Here is a 17,694-nt window from a genome sequence, read left to right as displayed (position 1 = left end):
CACTACTTGCCTAGAAGTCGTTTTCATAATTTTAAATTTACGATGAAACAGCATTAACATTAATGGTGCGTGGCTGAGCAGTTTTCGACTTGCTGACGGCGTAGTTGCTCTCAGTCAATCTCAGTCTGGAAGGGACTATATGAAATAGTGGCTGATGTGAACAGGAATGATTCGGAAGTGGGTTTGAAGCTGAAAAACACGATTTTTTTTTTTTTTTTTTTTTAAGATGTTCATCTCTTCCAGTGAAATAGAAGACGAAGGAGTAGAATGTGCTGAGGAACATAATTATATGACTAGGGAAGGCAACTGCGGTAGACCTAGTCCATGATGATAGTCAAGATAAAAACGAGGAATGAGATGGAGAGCTTCAGTTGTTGCTACTTAGGTCCGGTGTGTTTGGCTGAGTAGACCTGTCGACCACTGATAAGCAACTGCTTCTTTGGGGCCGTCCAACAGGTATAGTACGGTACATAAACCATGTAGGGAACCGGCGCCCCTATGAGGTAGACAGTACCTCATCAGGGTCGAAGCAAGGTCCTCCCCCATGGTGAACTCCTGGGAAGACAGAAGGATTGGCTCCCGAGAGTACATCACCGAACCCAAGGTGCACAGCGCTACCACTTGTAGGCTCCCTGTCAGCGCCAAAGCTTTGGGAATACTTAGTAACTAGATGAAGAATAACAAATGTTTTGTCTGAAAGAGACCTTACTGTTTTAACTTAAGGATCAGAAGCGTGGCTTCTTACTTTTGGAATATAAACCTGGGTGTGTTAAGAGAGGAATGGAAATTATTATTTTATGTGTCACTTGGAGAGTCAAAGAAAAGTTTTCTGGGTAAGTGAACATATGAAGTTAGAGGATATAAGCGCTTATTAAACAAAGAGATGGGTGTGGACAGGTTGTGCCCTTCGTGTAACATAGCACAAATGGAATTTTAATGATCTGTATTTTTTCCTGTCAGTAAGCTACCTGCAAATCAATCGGTAACCCCTACATTTACACTGGTGCGGGAAGTGGAGGCCAAATTCACGCTAGTGCTGGACTACTCGGGCAGTATGGACACCAACAACAGAATGGAGAAGATGCAGCGCGCCGCAAAGACCTGGATCCTGCATGATGTGGCCAATGGATCCTCGGTCGCCATTGTCAATTTCGGGTGAGTGTTATATAATACTGACTCCCATTTTCTAGGTGGTATAGGTAGCAACTTTTCCCTAGCGATTAATTTGAATTATTATTCCCCCGTAACATCATGTATTCTGTTATTATATTAATAATGGTTTTTGTCAATTTCATACAATGGGATATTTAAGTGTAATGTGCAAAGTAAATCACTGAGGAAAAAGTTTTACTAAATCTCCCTAGCCACTTAGAATACGACTTTGACTACTTTGGCCAGTCTAAAATTACTGCTTAACATTTGTAATTGCAAGGAAAGACAGTAGCAAACAGATCTCTTAGGATTTACCATCCCTCCTGATCAGTGCCAGTCTTTCTTTATTTCATGTTTGAGAAAGCTATAGTATTTTATTCAACGTAAAATTTTGATTCTTTAAATTACTGAAACTAAACAATAAAAGCCTGAGAGCGTCTACATAGTCTCCATTAACTCCCTCATGACCGAGACAACTCAGGTACTTTATAGCTAGTATTCCAGCTAATGTCAGATCATTTTAATCAGCAACGATCTGATTATAAGATTCTGTGAGATTCAGTACCGTATCGTGGAAAACATAGGTAGTACAGTTAGTTGGTGTGCTGTGTGTTCTGCCCCAAACCGATATGTATTGCTAGCGGTGCTGACATTCTTCTACTTTGTGTGATGAACAGTACGACAGTGGCATTCTTCCCTGGCTGGTTCTACTCAGTAAGTTTTTTTTTTTTTTTTCCCCTCGGATCAAGCATTAGATGCATAAATCCTGTGTGTTCTTCCATCACTATTAGTTTACACAGATCATAATGGCAATTTGTTTCGTATACAGGAGTCTTGTAAAAGATTATCATATGTAATAGTCAGAGAAACAAAATGTCGGCAGAGGTCTTTCAGCCATTTCAAAATGAGAAATGTCTTGGTCTTGGAAGTTGTCATACATCTCACAATTCATCCTGTGTTGATCTGTGCCGTTGATGCATTCCAAGGGAAACAAAAATATTATCGTTATTATGCAGGAAAGCATATCGTATACACCGTATATATATATATATATATATATATATATATATATATATATATATATATATATATATATATATATATATATATATATATATATATATATATATATATATATATATATATATATATATATATATATATATTGGAGAGAGAGAGAGAGAGAGGCGGAGGGGTCCAAGACGACGTATTACACACACACACAACATACACATTTATATATATATATATATATATATATATATATATATATAGCCAGACGCCTCAATCCCGTTTGGGGTGGCCACAAACAAATCGCCTCCAAGTCGCCCTGTCCCCCGCCATTTCACTCCCCTGCTCCCAGCTCACACACCCCTCTCTCATATACCTCTCCACCCCATCCCTCCATCTCATCCTCGGCCTCCCCCTCCCTCTTTCCCCCTCCACCTCACTCACATACACTCTCTTCGTCAGTCTTTCACCCTCCATCCTCTGCACATGGCCAAACCACCTCAGTGTGTTCCTCATAACGCTTCCTATCACATCCACATCAACACCACAACGCTCCTTTATATCCTCATTCGTCAGCCTGTCTCTCCATGTGACTCCACAGGCTCCTCTTAAATAACTCATTTCCACTGCTCTCACTCTTGATTTGTGTCCTTCCAACAACGTCCAAGCTTCACTTCCGTACGTTAGAGTTGGTATCACAATACTGTCATGTAGTAACTTTTTCACTTCCATGCTCACTTCCCTGTTTCTTATCACTGCTTTCAAGGAACCAGCAACCTTTCTTCCCTGCTGTACCCTTTCAAGCACTTCACCCTCCAAACCTCCATCCTTACTCATCACACTACCCAAGTACTTAAACGTACTCACATTTTCCAATTCCTCACCATCCAACCTCGCTGTACATTCACTGACTTCACCTCTCTCAAAGACCATCACTTTACTCTTCCCTACATTCACCTTTAGATTCCGTTTCTTACACACTCTCCCAAACTCATCCACCAAGCCTTGCAGCTCTCCTTCGTCTTCACTCAACAACACAGTATCATCTGCAAACAACAGTACAGGGAGTTTCCAAACACTATCCTCTCTCACCATGGCCACTCCGACATCCACTACCCTACCTTGTACCTCTTTTATTACCCCATCCATGTACAGATTGAACAACCATGGAGACATGACACATCCCTGTTTCAACCCAACCTTCAAAGAGAAAAATTCACTTAGTTCACCATCCACACGCACTGCAGCCTTCGCACCATCGTACATACTCTTCACAGCATTCAACAACTTTCCATCTACTCCATATATTCTTAACACTTTCCACAATCCTTGTCTATCCACCCTGTCATATGCTTTCTCCAAATCCATGAAGGCCACATACAACTTCTTTCCCTTCTCTAGAAACTTTTCCACTAAAGATCTGAGAATGAATATCTGATCTACACAACCTCTTCCCTTCCTAAAGCCTCCCTGTTCTTCTCCAACTAATTTCTCTGTTCTTTCTCTAACTCTGTCAATAAGTATCCTACCATACACTTTTCCTGTTATACTAAGAAGACAAATGCCCCTATGGTTACCACACACTTCTTTTTCCCCTTTTCCTTTGTACAAGGGAATAATTATACCTGACTTCCAATCCTCCGGGACTCTACCTTCCTCCCAGGCCAATCTGCACATCTTCCACATCCATTCTACTACTATCTCTCCCCCATGCTTCAGCATTTCACCACACACTCCATCAATTCCTGGGGCTTTCCCCGATTTAACTTTCTTCATTGCTTCCACAACTTCTATCCTACTGATTTCTTCCTGTCTTCTCACCTCCCTCCTTCTCCCAGCCATTCCCCAGCCACTTATACTCGCATTACTTCCATCCTCTACGTTCAACAATTCCTTAAAGTGTTCTCTCCATCTGCTCACTTTTTCTCCCTTCTCCACTAGTAATCTACCATTTTTATCTTTCACTCCCCTGCTAACTTCACTTCCACCCTGTCTTACTCTTTTCACCTCTCTCCAGAACATTTTCTTACAGTCCCTCCACTTTACACTCAAATTTCTTCCAAATTCCTCATCCACTCTCTTCTTACTCTCTCTTACTAATCTTTTCACCTCTCTCTTCCTTTCTACATATAACTCTCTCTTCCGCCTCTCAACCTCTTCCACGCCCCTATTTCTCATCCTTTCATCCACACACACATAATCAATCATTGCCTTCCTTTCATTCAGTTCACCACCCACCCTTCTCATCACTCGCCATGTATACCTGTGAATCATTTTATGCCTGAAGAGGGTATTGGCTATCACCAACCCCCTCCCAGCACAAATGTCCACTAACGCACTCCCATTCTCATCTATCTCAGCAGGCACACCCCACTCACCAACTATTCCATCCACCTTCACATTCCCAACTTTACCATTCATATCACCAATCAAAAACACTCTCTCATTCCTTCCAAACTTTTCCATGCACACTTCTACATTTGTCCAGAACTCTTCTCTCACTCTTCTAGCACGATCTTGCGTTGGCGCATACACACACACAATCGCCCACATTTGTATTCCAACTTTCAACTTTACCCACACAATCCTTGACCCAACTGATCCATACTATCTTATGCTCCTCTTCCAGTATTAGACTTCATATGAACAAAATTTATAATCACTTTGCCAAGCAGGATTACTGAATTGCTGGCAACAGGTTACCAAATACCGATACAAGAATATGGACAACAGATGAGTGTTAAATGCTTAAAAAAGAAAAAGCTATTAGGTAGCAACTAGCTTTCTCATAAATAGTCGTTTTGTCATAAATAGTCTTGAAAACGTGAAACAATAAACCTATTTCAAATCTACTAGATGTATCATTAGTAAGGGACAATACCGTAATTCATTCGAGGTCAGGGCTTTAACTCAGTTGGATAAAACTGTCTGGTGTTAAGCAGAATCAGGACTATCTCTTGATAAGAATAAAACATTTAAGCAATAGCTTTCCTGTTAAAGGGACAATTTTTCCAAATATCTATTAGTGTAGAATCTCTCATCACCGAAAAAACAGTTCAGCAGTAGACATAGATTATAATGAGAAAAATATTCTACTACCAGAACAGATGCCGTGCTGCAACACAACATGACGAGGGTAATAGGCGAGGAAACAAGACAAAACCTGGCTGCTGCTGTCACTGGCGAGGACATGGGGAGCACCTGTATTGGGTGTGGACTGAAGATTGCCGTCCAGGTATGGTACTCATACATACATACATACATCCATGCATACATATTCACACAATCAGGAACATATACAGTTACACATGTACCTGTATCTATCTATCTATATCTATATCTATCTATCTATATTTAGCTCTCTCTCTCTCTCTCTCTCTCATATATATATATATATATATATATATATATATATATATATATATATATATATATATATATATATATATATATGTATATATATATACTGTATATATATACTGTATATATATACTGTATATATATATATATATATATATATATATATATATATATATATATATATATATATATATATTAATGCTTGCCCGCACAAATTTGCAGGACTAACTCATATCCTTTCCATCACAAAATGTTTGCAAATACCATTATCGTTGTTTCCATACAGTTACTAAGCCTACAATGATCAAATTAACCAATGTCGAAAAAATGATTTTCGTATATTTTCGCGTGTCACTATTTCCGACAATGTCCTTGCTGTCTCATCGCATACGATTGCCAAAATTTTTGTTTAGTATTTTTGTGACATTCCTTGGACTCATCCCGACCAAGTGCTAAAGAATTAGAGTAATCCTTATGCTATCCGCACGCCCACTATCCAGACGCCCACTATCTGGACTCCCCACTTACTGGACATTGTGGGCCTAGACCTTGGGAATCCCAAAAATGGCCAAAAAAAGAAAAAAAATCCTCCCAAAATCCGAATTTTTTCCCACTCGTAATTTGAAATTGCCGCACGGCGCCTAACGGGCCAGCTGTATTCACACATGGCCCCTTCACCCCTTCCTTCCTCCCCCCCAGGGTTGCCATTTAGTATTTTTCATTACCAAATATGGGCAAATTTGGTAATGAAAAATTCATTTGGTAATGAATCAGAATAATGTATTACCAAATGGATTTTTCACATGTATCAGGATACACAGGATGGAGATGGTGGATTGTCTGCTCTCTGTGATTAATCTGCTAGCCTACATAGCGTGAAAATAATCAACATGCTGTTAATTATAAGGAGAGTGATTAATATTCCACTTGTATATATAATGAGTGAAGAATAAATGCTTGCTTTACGAATTTGGTAATGAAAAGTTAAGTTTGGTAATGAAAATTGAATTTGGTAATGTGGCTGAGTTTCGATCTGGCAACCCTGCTTCCCCCTCACCACCAGTTACCGCCTAACTGCGGTCACGAGTAGATGCTCATCGCAATGGATGCCGCACGTGCTCGTTTTTGTGAATAAACAGTGAATAAACTGCAATACCTCGCATGTTGTACAGTGTTAAGAAATTAGAATTTATAGTGCAAAGGATTAACTGTGGAGTGCAAACTGGCGGTTGAAACTGGCATGGAGCAATTAACAGAATGTGCAGTGTTACACACTTATAACTCACAGTGCAAAGAATAACTGCAAGTGCAGCATAATACAGGATTACTGTAAATATATATATATATATATATATATATATATATATATATAGCCTCTGTGGTACAGTAGTAAAGTGTTCATTTCACACGCTGGTGGACGCAGGTTCGCCCCCCGCCAGAGTTGTAAAAACTTTAGGAAGCATTCACCGTGCCACTTACTACTTTGGCGGACATAAGGGATGCTGTGGTTGAACCAGTGTCGCATACTAGTTTGCTTGCACCCAATCGGCTTAAGGCGGGCCGATTACACTTTGTTCACAAACTACACACACATCCAAAGCCAATACAACACTACAGTCACACTCACAAGCACTTCTCATCCTACATACTGTCTCTACCAGACAGCCTAAGCCACTGGGTAGAGATACATTGGCTGCATCATCCCTGCTTCGGTAGGGATAGGCCGGTCCTGCAGTGGACCTCAACGGGTGCTGCTGCTGCTGATATATATATATATATATATATATATATATATATATATATATATATATATATATATATATATATATATATATCATCAGGTCGAATGAGGACCCCTACGAGCAAGGCCTCGGTGCCACCTCGCTGCTGTGGGCCTAAGAGGTATGAAAACACCACTTATGTTAATACTTCCTTTAGGATTCCCACACCCCGACCCACTGCATTGGGGGCGATAGTGAACGTAAGTTACTGCAGCCACGATGGTTTACTAATACAATCGACCTGATGGTATATTCCAGTCATTCTGCACATATCTGTCAACCATCGTGGCTTCAGTAGCTTAAATTCTCTGTCGCCCCCATTGCAATGGGTAGAGGTGTGGGAATCTGAAAGGAATCATCAACATCTGTTGTGTTCTCACACCTCTTAGACTCGCAGTAGGGAGGTGGTCACCGAGGCCTCGCTCTTACTCGTAGAGTCGCTTAATCTATCTGATGGTAAATTGCAAACTGATATAATGTAGGCTATATATAGATATAGTTAACCCCACAGTAGCAGTCACTCGGGCTCACTTTCCCTTAATTACCTAAAATTATCTCCATCAACCCACCCATTATGACAGATTTTATTTTTAAATAACAGAACAGAGAAAGGGAAAAAAATGAATAAAAGAAATCCATACACCAGATTACTGGCATCCTCCATTGGGTTGCCACATCTGAACTGTCAAAATACCTGACGCCTCCTGCTCCGCTGAAACCCATGTTCCCCCCGCCCCCCCAACACTCACTTTGGGCCGTTGACGTAATGAAACCTTTACACACACACACACACACACACACACACACACACACACACACACATATATATATAGATAGATAGATAGATAGATAGATACCGGTATATATAAATAGATACACACACCGGTACTGCTATACTGTATAACAGCCTTTCATCTTTTTACAATATTGATGATAAACAGGCGAAGTACAGAACTGGGTAGATTATGACTGAAAAATGCTAAAGCGCCTTAGATGCAGGATAAGATCATAAGAATAACAAATGCTACAGTGTAAAAATGGAAACTAAACCAATAATTGTGTGAAATAACCATGTATTTTATGGCTTTAACACCACTATGGAAGGAATTAAAAAACAAAAACAAAGAAAGCCCGTGGCTAAACAACAGGAAAAGGCAGGACATTTTAGCTAGCTGCTTGCACTAAATCAGCCAAGTTGGCAACACTTAACAACTGACGAAAACCTAAGTCTACTAATACCAAGTCAGATCACTTCCTTCTAAAACAGCTCCAAGCTCGCGCAGGGGGCGGAGCATCGGAGTGACGTCGACTGCCTCTGGCATGAAATCCCAGTGTTTAGTTGACTCCTGACCATGACGGTGAGTGTATGCTTGCTCCACGTATCAGACCATGACACATTTTCAGTCCGGAGAACTGAGGGAAGGGACTGAAATGTGTGAGGGAAGGTTTAGGGGTGTGAGGGAACCTACTGCTATATTATAGGATTAAACGAGTCCGCACTTCTTCCCCTTCTTCATTTTCCCTGATCATAAATGTTTAATTTGAGTCTGCCCTTTTATACATTTTCTGTTATTTAAGCCAGCTGACGTCACACAAGCCACGCCTCCCTGCGCGCTGACGGAAAGTGAACCGACTTGGTATTAGTAGACTGAAGGCCTCTCTCGTCATTAGAGTGTAATGGTATACTAAAAATTTCGAGAAAAATTGATGGAAGCTGAAATTCCGGACTTTTGGAGAATTTTTAAAATTCCTCCCGGACAAAGATTTTGACACCTAAATGCAGGACATGTCCTGGAAAATCCGGACGTATGGCAACCCTAGGCCTCCATTCATAAAAACTCTGTAACAGCTGGACCTGAACAGCTGTAGGTTGAAGTTTGGTGGGAAACAACTCTGGGGAAGCGAGTTCCAAAGAGATGTAGTTCGGGGAATAAAAGATTTCTGGTAAGCGGAAGTTCTACAATATGGCAGTGTGACATGCCAGTCATGAGCGCTACCAGATGCCCGTGTAGCACAAGGGAAGGCATGGCATGAAGAGGTAGAACAATGGATGCAACTTCGTCTGAGCATTTGTCATAAAACTATCTGTAAAATAATGCAATGGAGGCAACATTCCTTCTTACCTGTAGGGGAGATAGTTTATTTGTAATAGCAAGGTATTTAATAATTCTAACAGCTTAAGTTAGATAAATCACTAGTATTTACAATAACTTACATTTATAAGAAAGGAAACTCAAAGAAATAATAAACTTGAATCACTTAAGATACCCTTAACTTTTCACAAAATTAATGCATAGTCACCTGCCAAGCAGAATATCATGTTAGAAACCATAAACCTAATTGCCGGTTTTATACCCTCAACTCATGTACGAAAACAGTAACATACATCACAACAGTCAGAGTTTCCGTCTTATATGTAATAAATACCTTAGGCCACATGAAATAAATGCCTTCGACCACATGCAATAAATTCCTTGCTTGTATGAGCCCAGTAATATAGCCACATACCCACACTATACACCCTCTTAATTTCAGGATTCTTTTTGCACCACTAAGTCTGGAAGATGTGGCAGAACTTATACTTCAATATAATCATACTGACCGTTTTCCCTCACCACTCGCCTTTGTTAGGGAAGTACGTTTGTATGAAATTTCTTGTACAGCAGTCCTCCGGCTTAAGTAACGCCTTAGTCGCTATTTGTTCGGCTTTCCAGTCCTCTCCTGTGGCTGCCGAGTACCCAGAACCAACGTCAAAAGCCACTAAATCCCTCCTGGACTGCTCCTTCTCCCGACACCACTCTAATATCATCATTATCAACATCACTCACAACCCTTAATCAGTGCTAGGATCTAAAAATACTTGCCAACTAGGCGTTCCTCCAAATCAAAAACATTCTGTTTAAAATTGACGAGAATCCTCAGACCAACACAACAACTACAGCAGCCTACCACAGCTCTATAGAGTTCACTACAGCCTACCCACAACGCTCAGCTGGTGTCTTCCCAACTTTTGGCTGGCAACGGCGCGAGATTTGAAACTCGTCCCATTTTCCTTTATATATATATATATATATATATGCGAAGAAGAAGGAACCAAAGGCTCCGAGCCTGCCATTATTGTTCATTCCAAAAAAATATATATATATATAAGAGAGAGCCAAATTCAAGATCCGATCATTTCGAGATGCCTGGACATACTGCGTTTGAAAGACTGGAGATCATAGGAAGCAGGAAACACAGACACAGGGAGACATTTCCAGACTTGACCTGTTGCATAAATGAAGGACTGGGAGTAACGGTTAACTCTTGCATCAGAGAGTTGGACAGAAAAGGGATGTGAGTTTGCTGCTAGACGGGTGCAATGCGCCCGTCATAGAGGTGGAGGAATGCATGCAGACAGTTCAGAAGAACAGTGACCATTGAAGTAACGATAGAAAAGAGATAAAGACAGTGCGACGAAGAGACAGAGGTTGAAGGGAGTCAGTAAGAGGAGGAGAGTTAATGAGACGAAAAGCCTTTGACTCCACCCTATTGAGAAGAGCTGTATGTGGAGAGCCTCCCCATACATGAAAGTTGTACTCCACACAGGAGCGGATAAACACCCCTGTATAGAGTCAACAGTTGTACAGGGGTAAAGAAGGAACGGAGTCAGCTTAGCACACCTAATCTCTTGGAAGCAGATTTTACAAGAGATTTAATATGATCTTTCCAAGATAAATCCCAAGTAAATGAAACCCCAAGCATGTTCAAGGATGATGGAGGATTAAGCTGAATATTATTAACCATTAGTGGGTATACCTGTGGAAGATTTTGTCTGGTTAATATGTGTAAAAACTGAGTCTTTGATGCATTAAAAACAGCCAGACTTTTTACCCCAGTCAGAGATACAAGCCAAGATAGACATTAGGTGTGCCATAGCCTAATCCCTTGTTTGTTAAAGTAACTGCTGAGATGGGCGCTGTGGGAACCGAATGGAAAGGTGAAGGGTGGAGTCATCAGCGTATGAGTGGATAGGGTTAGATGTACAGCCTAGAAGGTCATTGATGAATAAAAGGAAGAGAGTTGGTGATAGGACAGAGCCCTGAGGAACACCACTGTTGATAGATCTAGAAGAACGATGGCCGTCTACAACAGCGGCTATAGAACGACCAGAAAGAAAGCTATAGATGAAGGCACAGATAGAAGGATAGAAACCGTAAGAGGGGAGTTTGGAATTTAAAGATTTATGCCAGACTCGATCGAAAGCCTTTGAGACGTCAAGTGCAATGGCATCCCGAAAGGAGGATGACCAGGAGTCTGAGAGGTAGGTGAGAAGATCGCCTGTGGAGGAACCCATATTGACGATCAGAAAGAAGGTTGTGATAGTAAAGATGCTTTAAAATTTTTCTATTAAGAATTGATTCCAAAACTTTTGAGATACAGGATGTTAAAGCAATTGGACAATAGTTAGTGGGTTGGGAATGGTCACCCTTCTTTGGGACTGACTGAATGAGAGCAAACTTCCAGCAAGAAGGAAAGGTAAAAGTTGATAGACAAAGGCAAAAGAGTTTACCTAGGCAGGGTGTAAGCACAGAAGCACAGTTCTTGAGAACAACAGGAGGACTCCATCAGGCCCATATGCCTGATTAGTACTGAGGCCTGTGATGGCAGAAAATACATAAGTTGAAGAAATTTTAATGTAAGCCATGAGGAAGTTAGAGGGGGGAAGTGATGGAGGAACAGCACCGGAATCGTCTAAGGTGGAATTGGAGGAGAAAGTCTGAGTGAAGAGATCTGCTTTATCAGTAGAAGAAATACCTACAGAGCCATGAGAGTAGAAAAGAGGAGGGAAGGATAATGAGGTAAAGTTGTTAAAAAGGTTTTTGGCAAGGTGCCAGAAAGAGCGGGAAGAATTCGAGGTGGAGAGTTGATAGCATTTAGTATGGATGAAATTATTTTTAGCAGAGCAAAGAACAGACTTAGCACGATGCCGGGCAGAAACGTATAAAAGATGCGATTTAGGGGTGGGTTGGTTCCGGTACCTTTTATAGGCCCTCTCCTAGTTGCAGACAGCATTGGAACAAGCGTGATTAAACGAAGGCTTTCTTGCATTAGTCAAAGGTTATGAGAAAGGAATGTAACACTCACATGGCTCCCAGCCAGGGAAGCAATAATCATTCCAGGGAAAATCAAAGAAGTATTGCCTGAGGGCCTTCCAGTCAGCAGCTCCACAGTGCCACAGACGACATTTCTTTGGAGGGCTCACAGGCAGTACTGGATCGACAGGACAGGTTAAGGTGATAAGGTTGTGATCGAAGGAGCCCAACGGAGAGACAAGATTAACAGTGTAAGAAGAAGGATTGGTTGTATGGAAGAGGTCAAGTATGTTGGAGCTCTCTCCAAGGCGGTCAGGTATACGGGTAGGGTGCTGTACAAGCTGCTCTTGGTCATTAAGGATAGAAAAGGTGTAGGTTTGTTCACTAGGTGGATCAGTGAAAGGAGAGGAGAGCGAAAGGCAGTGGTGAACATTGAAATCTCCTAGAATGGAGATTTCAGGGAAACGAGAAATGGATAGAATATGTTCCATTGTAGAAGCAAGATAGTCAAAGAATTTTTGATAGTCAGTAGAATTAGGAGATAAGTAAACAGCGGAGATATATTTAGTCAGAGAATGACAGGAAAGCCGAAGCCAGAGTGTAGAGAATTCAGAAGAATCGAGTTCAGGAACACGAGAGCAAGATAAGTCGTTGCGTATATATACCCAACAGCCACCTTTGGCTTTGAAATGAGTATAGAGAAAGTAGGAGGATAAAGAAAAGGCTTTGCTGTCAGTTGCCTCAGACAGCTGAGTCTCAGTTAGAAAAAGAAGGTGAGGTTTAGAGAAGGAGAGGTGGTGCTCAACAGAGCGAAAGTTAGAGGAATGGCCGCGAATGTTGCAGAAATGAAGAATAAGAGAGTCAGACAGTGGTTCCAGGCAGCTCGAGTCGTCACCGGGAGAGGGGCGGAAGGTGGGGGCATTTCTGCAACATACACGGCCATTCTTCTTCTCTGCTCTTCTAAACTTTGCCTTCTCTCTCTCACTAAGACTCAGCTGTCTGAGGCGACTGGTAGCAAACGCTTCTCTATCCCCCTAATTTCTCTATTCTTATTTCAGACCCAAAGATGGCTGTTGTGTATATGTACACAACATTTTTTGAATCTTGCTTCTGAACTTGAATCTTCTGGATTCATTACTGTCTGACTTCAGCTGACTAAATATCACTGTGCCATTTACTTATCCCCTATTTCTACTGACTGTGAAAAACTTTTCAACTATCTTACTTCTTAAAATAGAACGCATCCTATCAATTTCTCCTTTCTTTGAAATCTCCATTCTAGATGATGTCAGTTTTCAACACCACTTTTAGCTCTCCTCTCCTTTCACTGATCCACCTGGCAAACAAGCCTACATCTTTTCTCTCCTTGACCTACAGCAGTTTGTACAGGATCCTACCAGTATCCCTGACCCCGTTGGGTTCCTCCAAACACAACATAATCTCCTTACCCTGCCCAATCACTCCAGTAAGGCCTGTGGACCGTCCCAAGTAGCGGTGGCTGTGGCGCTTTGGAGCTGCTGATTGGGACTCTCAGGCAGTACTTATTTAATTTTCCCTGAATGATGATTGCTTCCATGGCCGAGAGCCACCTAAGTGTGCCTTGCACATTATGGAAGTTATTTTTTCTGGCATGGAAGCATACATTTCTTTCTCATATCGGATGAACAATGCATAAAAACAAAAATGGTTTAATCACACTTGTTCTAATGCTCTCCACAACAAGAAGGCCTACAAAAGGTACTAGTGCCAGCCCACCCCTGAATTTCATCTCATATGTTTCTGCCAGGAATGGTGCTAAGTTTGTTCTTTGCTGCAAATATTTTCATTCGTACGAAGTTCTCTGAATGCTTCAACTCAAATCCCTCCCACTCCTGGCACCTTGCCAAAAAGCATTCTAACAACTTCATCATCCTTCCCTCCTCTTTTCCACTCTGATAGCTCTGTAGCTATTTTTTCTACTGATAAAATAGAACTCTTTCCTCAGACTTTCTCCTCCAATTCCACCTAAGACTATTCCGGTAAAGTTCCTACATCAATTCCCGCCTCTGACTTCCTCATGGCTGACATTAAAATTTCTTCAACTTAGGTATTTTCTACCATCACTGGCCTCAATGTTGACAAGGCATATGGGCCTGATGGGGTCCCTCCTGTTATCAACAAGAACTGTGCTTCTGTGCTTACACCCTGCCTAGGTAAACTCTTTTGCCTTTCTCTGTCAACTTGCACCTTTCCTTCTTGCTGGAAGTTTGCTCTCTTCCAGCCTGTCCCAAAGAAAGGTGACCATTCCCAGCCCTGTAACGTCGCCCAATTGCTTTAACATCCTATATTTCAAAAGTTTTTGAGTCTATTCTTAATAGCAAGACTTTAAAGCACCTTTCCTATCACAACTTCTTTCCAATCGTCAGTATGGATCCCGCCAGGGACGCTCCACTGGCAGCCTTCTTACCTACTTTTCAGACTCCTGGTCATCCTCCTCTCGGGACTTTGGCGAAAGCTTTGCTATTGCAATTGACATCTCAAAGGCTTTCGATCGAGTCTGGGAGAACTCTTTAAATTCCACACTGTTCGTTTTCGGTTTCTATCCTGCTATCTGTGCCTTCATCGCTAGCTTCCTTTCTTGTCGTTCTACAGCTGCTCTTGTAGACGTCCACCGTTCTTCTCCTAGAGCTGTCAATGGTGGGGTTCCTCAGGGATCTGTCGTATCACCAACTCTCTTCCTTCTATTCATCAATGACTTTCTAAGCTGTGCATCTAACCCTATCCACTCATACGCTGATGACTCCATCCTTCACCTTTCCATTTGCTTCCCATAGTGTTTGTCTCAGCAGTTACTTCAACAAACAAGGGATGATGCTATGGTACACCTAATGTCTGACTTGGCTCGTATCTCTGATTGGGGTAAAAGTAATCATGTTTTCAATGCATGAAAAATTCTTTTCTTACATCTTTCAACCCAACAAAATCTTCCGCAGGAGTATCCTCTAGTTTTTATCATTGTCCAACTGAATCCTGCATCATCTTTCAACATATCTGGGGTTTCATTCTCTCGGGATTTATCTTGGGAAGATCATATAAGATCATATATGCACCCTTGTAAACTCAGCTTCCATGAGATTACGTGTGCCAAGCCGATTCCGTGTCTTCATTACCCTTGCACAGTTGTTGACCTTATACATGGGTTTTATTCGCCCCTGTGTAAAGAACAACTCGCATATATGGGGAGGCTCCCCACATACAGCTCTTTTCAACGAGGAGGAGTCATAGGTTTTTCATTTCATTAACTCTCCTCCTCTTGCTGGTTCCCTTTGGTCTCCGTCTCTTCACCGCACTGTTTCGTCTTTATCCCTTTCTATCTCTACTTCAATGGTTGCTGCTCCTCTGAACTGTCTGCTTGCATCCCTTCACCACTATGGCAGGTGCGTAGCACCCGTCTTGCAACAACTCTTATCCCTTTTCTGTCCAGCTCTTTAATGCAAAAGTTAACCGTTACTCCCTTCCTTCACGTACCCAGTAAGTTAACTCTGGAACTGTCTCCTTCTGTCTGTATTTCCTACTACCTATGATCTGTCTTTCAAACGCAGAGTGTCCAGGCATCTCGAAATGAATGGATCTTGAATTTGTCTCTCTATTATATTGTTTTTGTTTTTACTTTGAGAGAACAATCTTGCGAGCTCCTGGCCTGTGGGAAATATATTCCCCCAGAGCAGTTGCGTTCTCTACTTTTTAAAATAGTCGTCCCTGGTTGGAAAGCAGAGGAAAACCTGAGATCATTAACAACTATTCAAGCGGTTTTTATAACCAAGAAATTACGTTCTCATTAATAATTCTTATTATTGATAAATTAAATGCTACTGCGTTTAACCCTCGCGGACAACTATGTTGAAAATACATATAATTACTTTGGAATTTCCATTGACCTAACTGCGTCTGCGCGTTAGATGATGTGTCTGAATATGAAAAGGCCCTCATGTAAAAGCAGATGTGGATTTAACATATTCGTACAGATAAAGGGAATATTTGGTTTGGCTTTAATTTAAACTAAGCTTAACCCGCGGCGTCCCGTCGACGTACTTCCATGTCCTCACGTTATGTCACTGCCAATCCCGTTGACGTACTTCAACGTCCTGCAATTGCAAGGTTCATAATTTCCACAATTTTCAAAATTCGCGGGAGATTTTCGATTCGCCCACGTACCCAAGCCTCCCCTACCTGCCCCAAGGCGGGCAGGGTCCCAGACCCCGCGTGACCTGTGCTCGCCCTTGTCTCGGTCACTCACCTGTTAGCAGTGACCCAGGTCAGACATGGCGCGTAAAGGTCTCTCAGACAACGAAATACAATCCGCCCTGGATGCCTTCACTGGAGACAGTGATTCTCCACTTGATGATGATGTGGTGGATCGAGATTACGTGCAGCCTGAGGAGGAAATAACAAGCAGTGATGAGGAGGTCCCTTCGCCCCGGAAAAAGCGGTATGTCACGTATCGTGAGGCAAGGGAAGGCCAGCCTGCACCCAAAACACCTGCATGGACCTCTCTCCATCCCCTAGAGAGAGATTCTGATGAGGACGAGGATGAGGACGATGACGATGACGGCAGCTTAGGACGTGATGTTGCCTCGTGGTTGGGGAAGGAAAAAATCTCACCCCGAGGATCAGAAGGTGGGGCGAGAAGGCAAATAAAGTATGGCCTAGTGTTTTGTCTGGGGAAGGCGAAAGTGGTGTGGTGGGAGTGCGGGTCGAAAGGGAAGTGGTGTGAGGGAGGCAGCACGAGCACGTGGTGCACGTAGGCCTAGGGGAGAGGAGGTGGAGCCACTCCCCAGCACGTCTTTCGCCATACAATATTCCCAAACTTCCTCCACACAGCCCCAGGATGTGGGGAAAGGAAGGAAAGGGAAGGGAAAGGGTAAAGGAAAAGGGAGAGGGAAGAGAAGTGCGAGTGATGAAAGGCGCCGCTCTCCACCTCCCCCACCACCACCAATGTTGCGTTGTGCCTTCAGCCATGTTTCAGAGAGTACCATAACTTCCTACACTACTGAAACTGTGTGGGATGGCGATATGACGCTCAGTATAATGGTAAGGCCAGTCAGTATGTGCCAAGTCTTATATAAACTTGAAACGGGTGTAATGTTTGCAGGAAAGTAATGTATAAGTTGAGAAATAGTGTAAGTTGAACGAAGTGATATGAAAACTACACCCACTGTATAAATCTGCGAAAATATGACGCTCAGTATAACACTCTGGTCAGTAAATATGTGATAGCAAGAATATAAAGTGGAAACGAGTGTAATGTTAGCATGAATAAAACGTATAAGTTGAAA

At 42.0% G+C, this 17,694-nt stretch overlaps 1 protein-coding gene across 1 annotated transcript in view; it reads left to right on the top strand.

Moving 5' to 3' along the window:
- Positions 1-17,694, top strand: part of LOC145413998 (calcium-activated chloride channel regulator 1-like) — a 201,799-nt gene that overhangs the window by 38,159 nt on the left and 145,946 nt on the right. The window contains exons 6-7 of the mRNA XM_080283567.1: positions 961-1,155; positions 5,266-5,398. Of these exons, the coding sequence (XP_080139693.1) occupies positions 961-1,155; positions 5,266-5,398 (328 nt within the window). The remainder of the gene's footprint in view (positions 1-960; positions 1,156-5,265; positions 5,399-17,694) is intronic.

The sequence above is a fragment of the Coenobita brevimanus genome, chromosome 98 (assembly GCF_032717465.1).
Source record: "Coenobita brevimanus isolate Jiangsu-jjx chromosome 98, ASM3271746v2, whole genome shotgun sequence".
In the NCBI taxonomy this organism is placed as follows: Eukaryota; Metazoa; Arthropoda; class Malacostraca; order Decapoda; family Coenobitidae; genus Coenobita; species Coenobita brevimanus.
The sequence above is the reverse complement of the archived record's forward strand: the minus strand, read 5'-3'. Positions and strand labels throughout refer to the sequence as shown.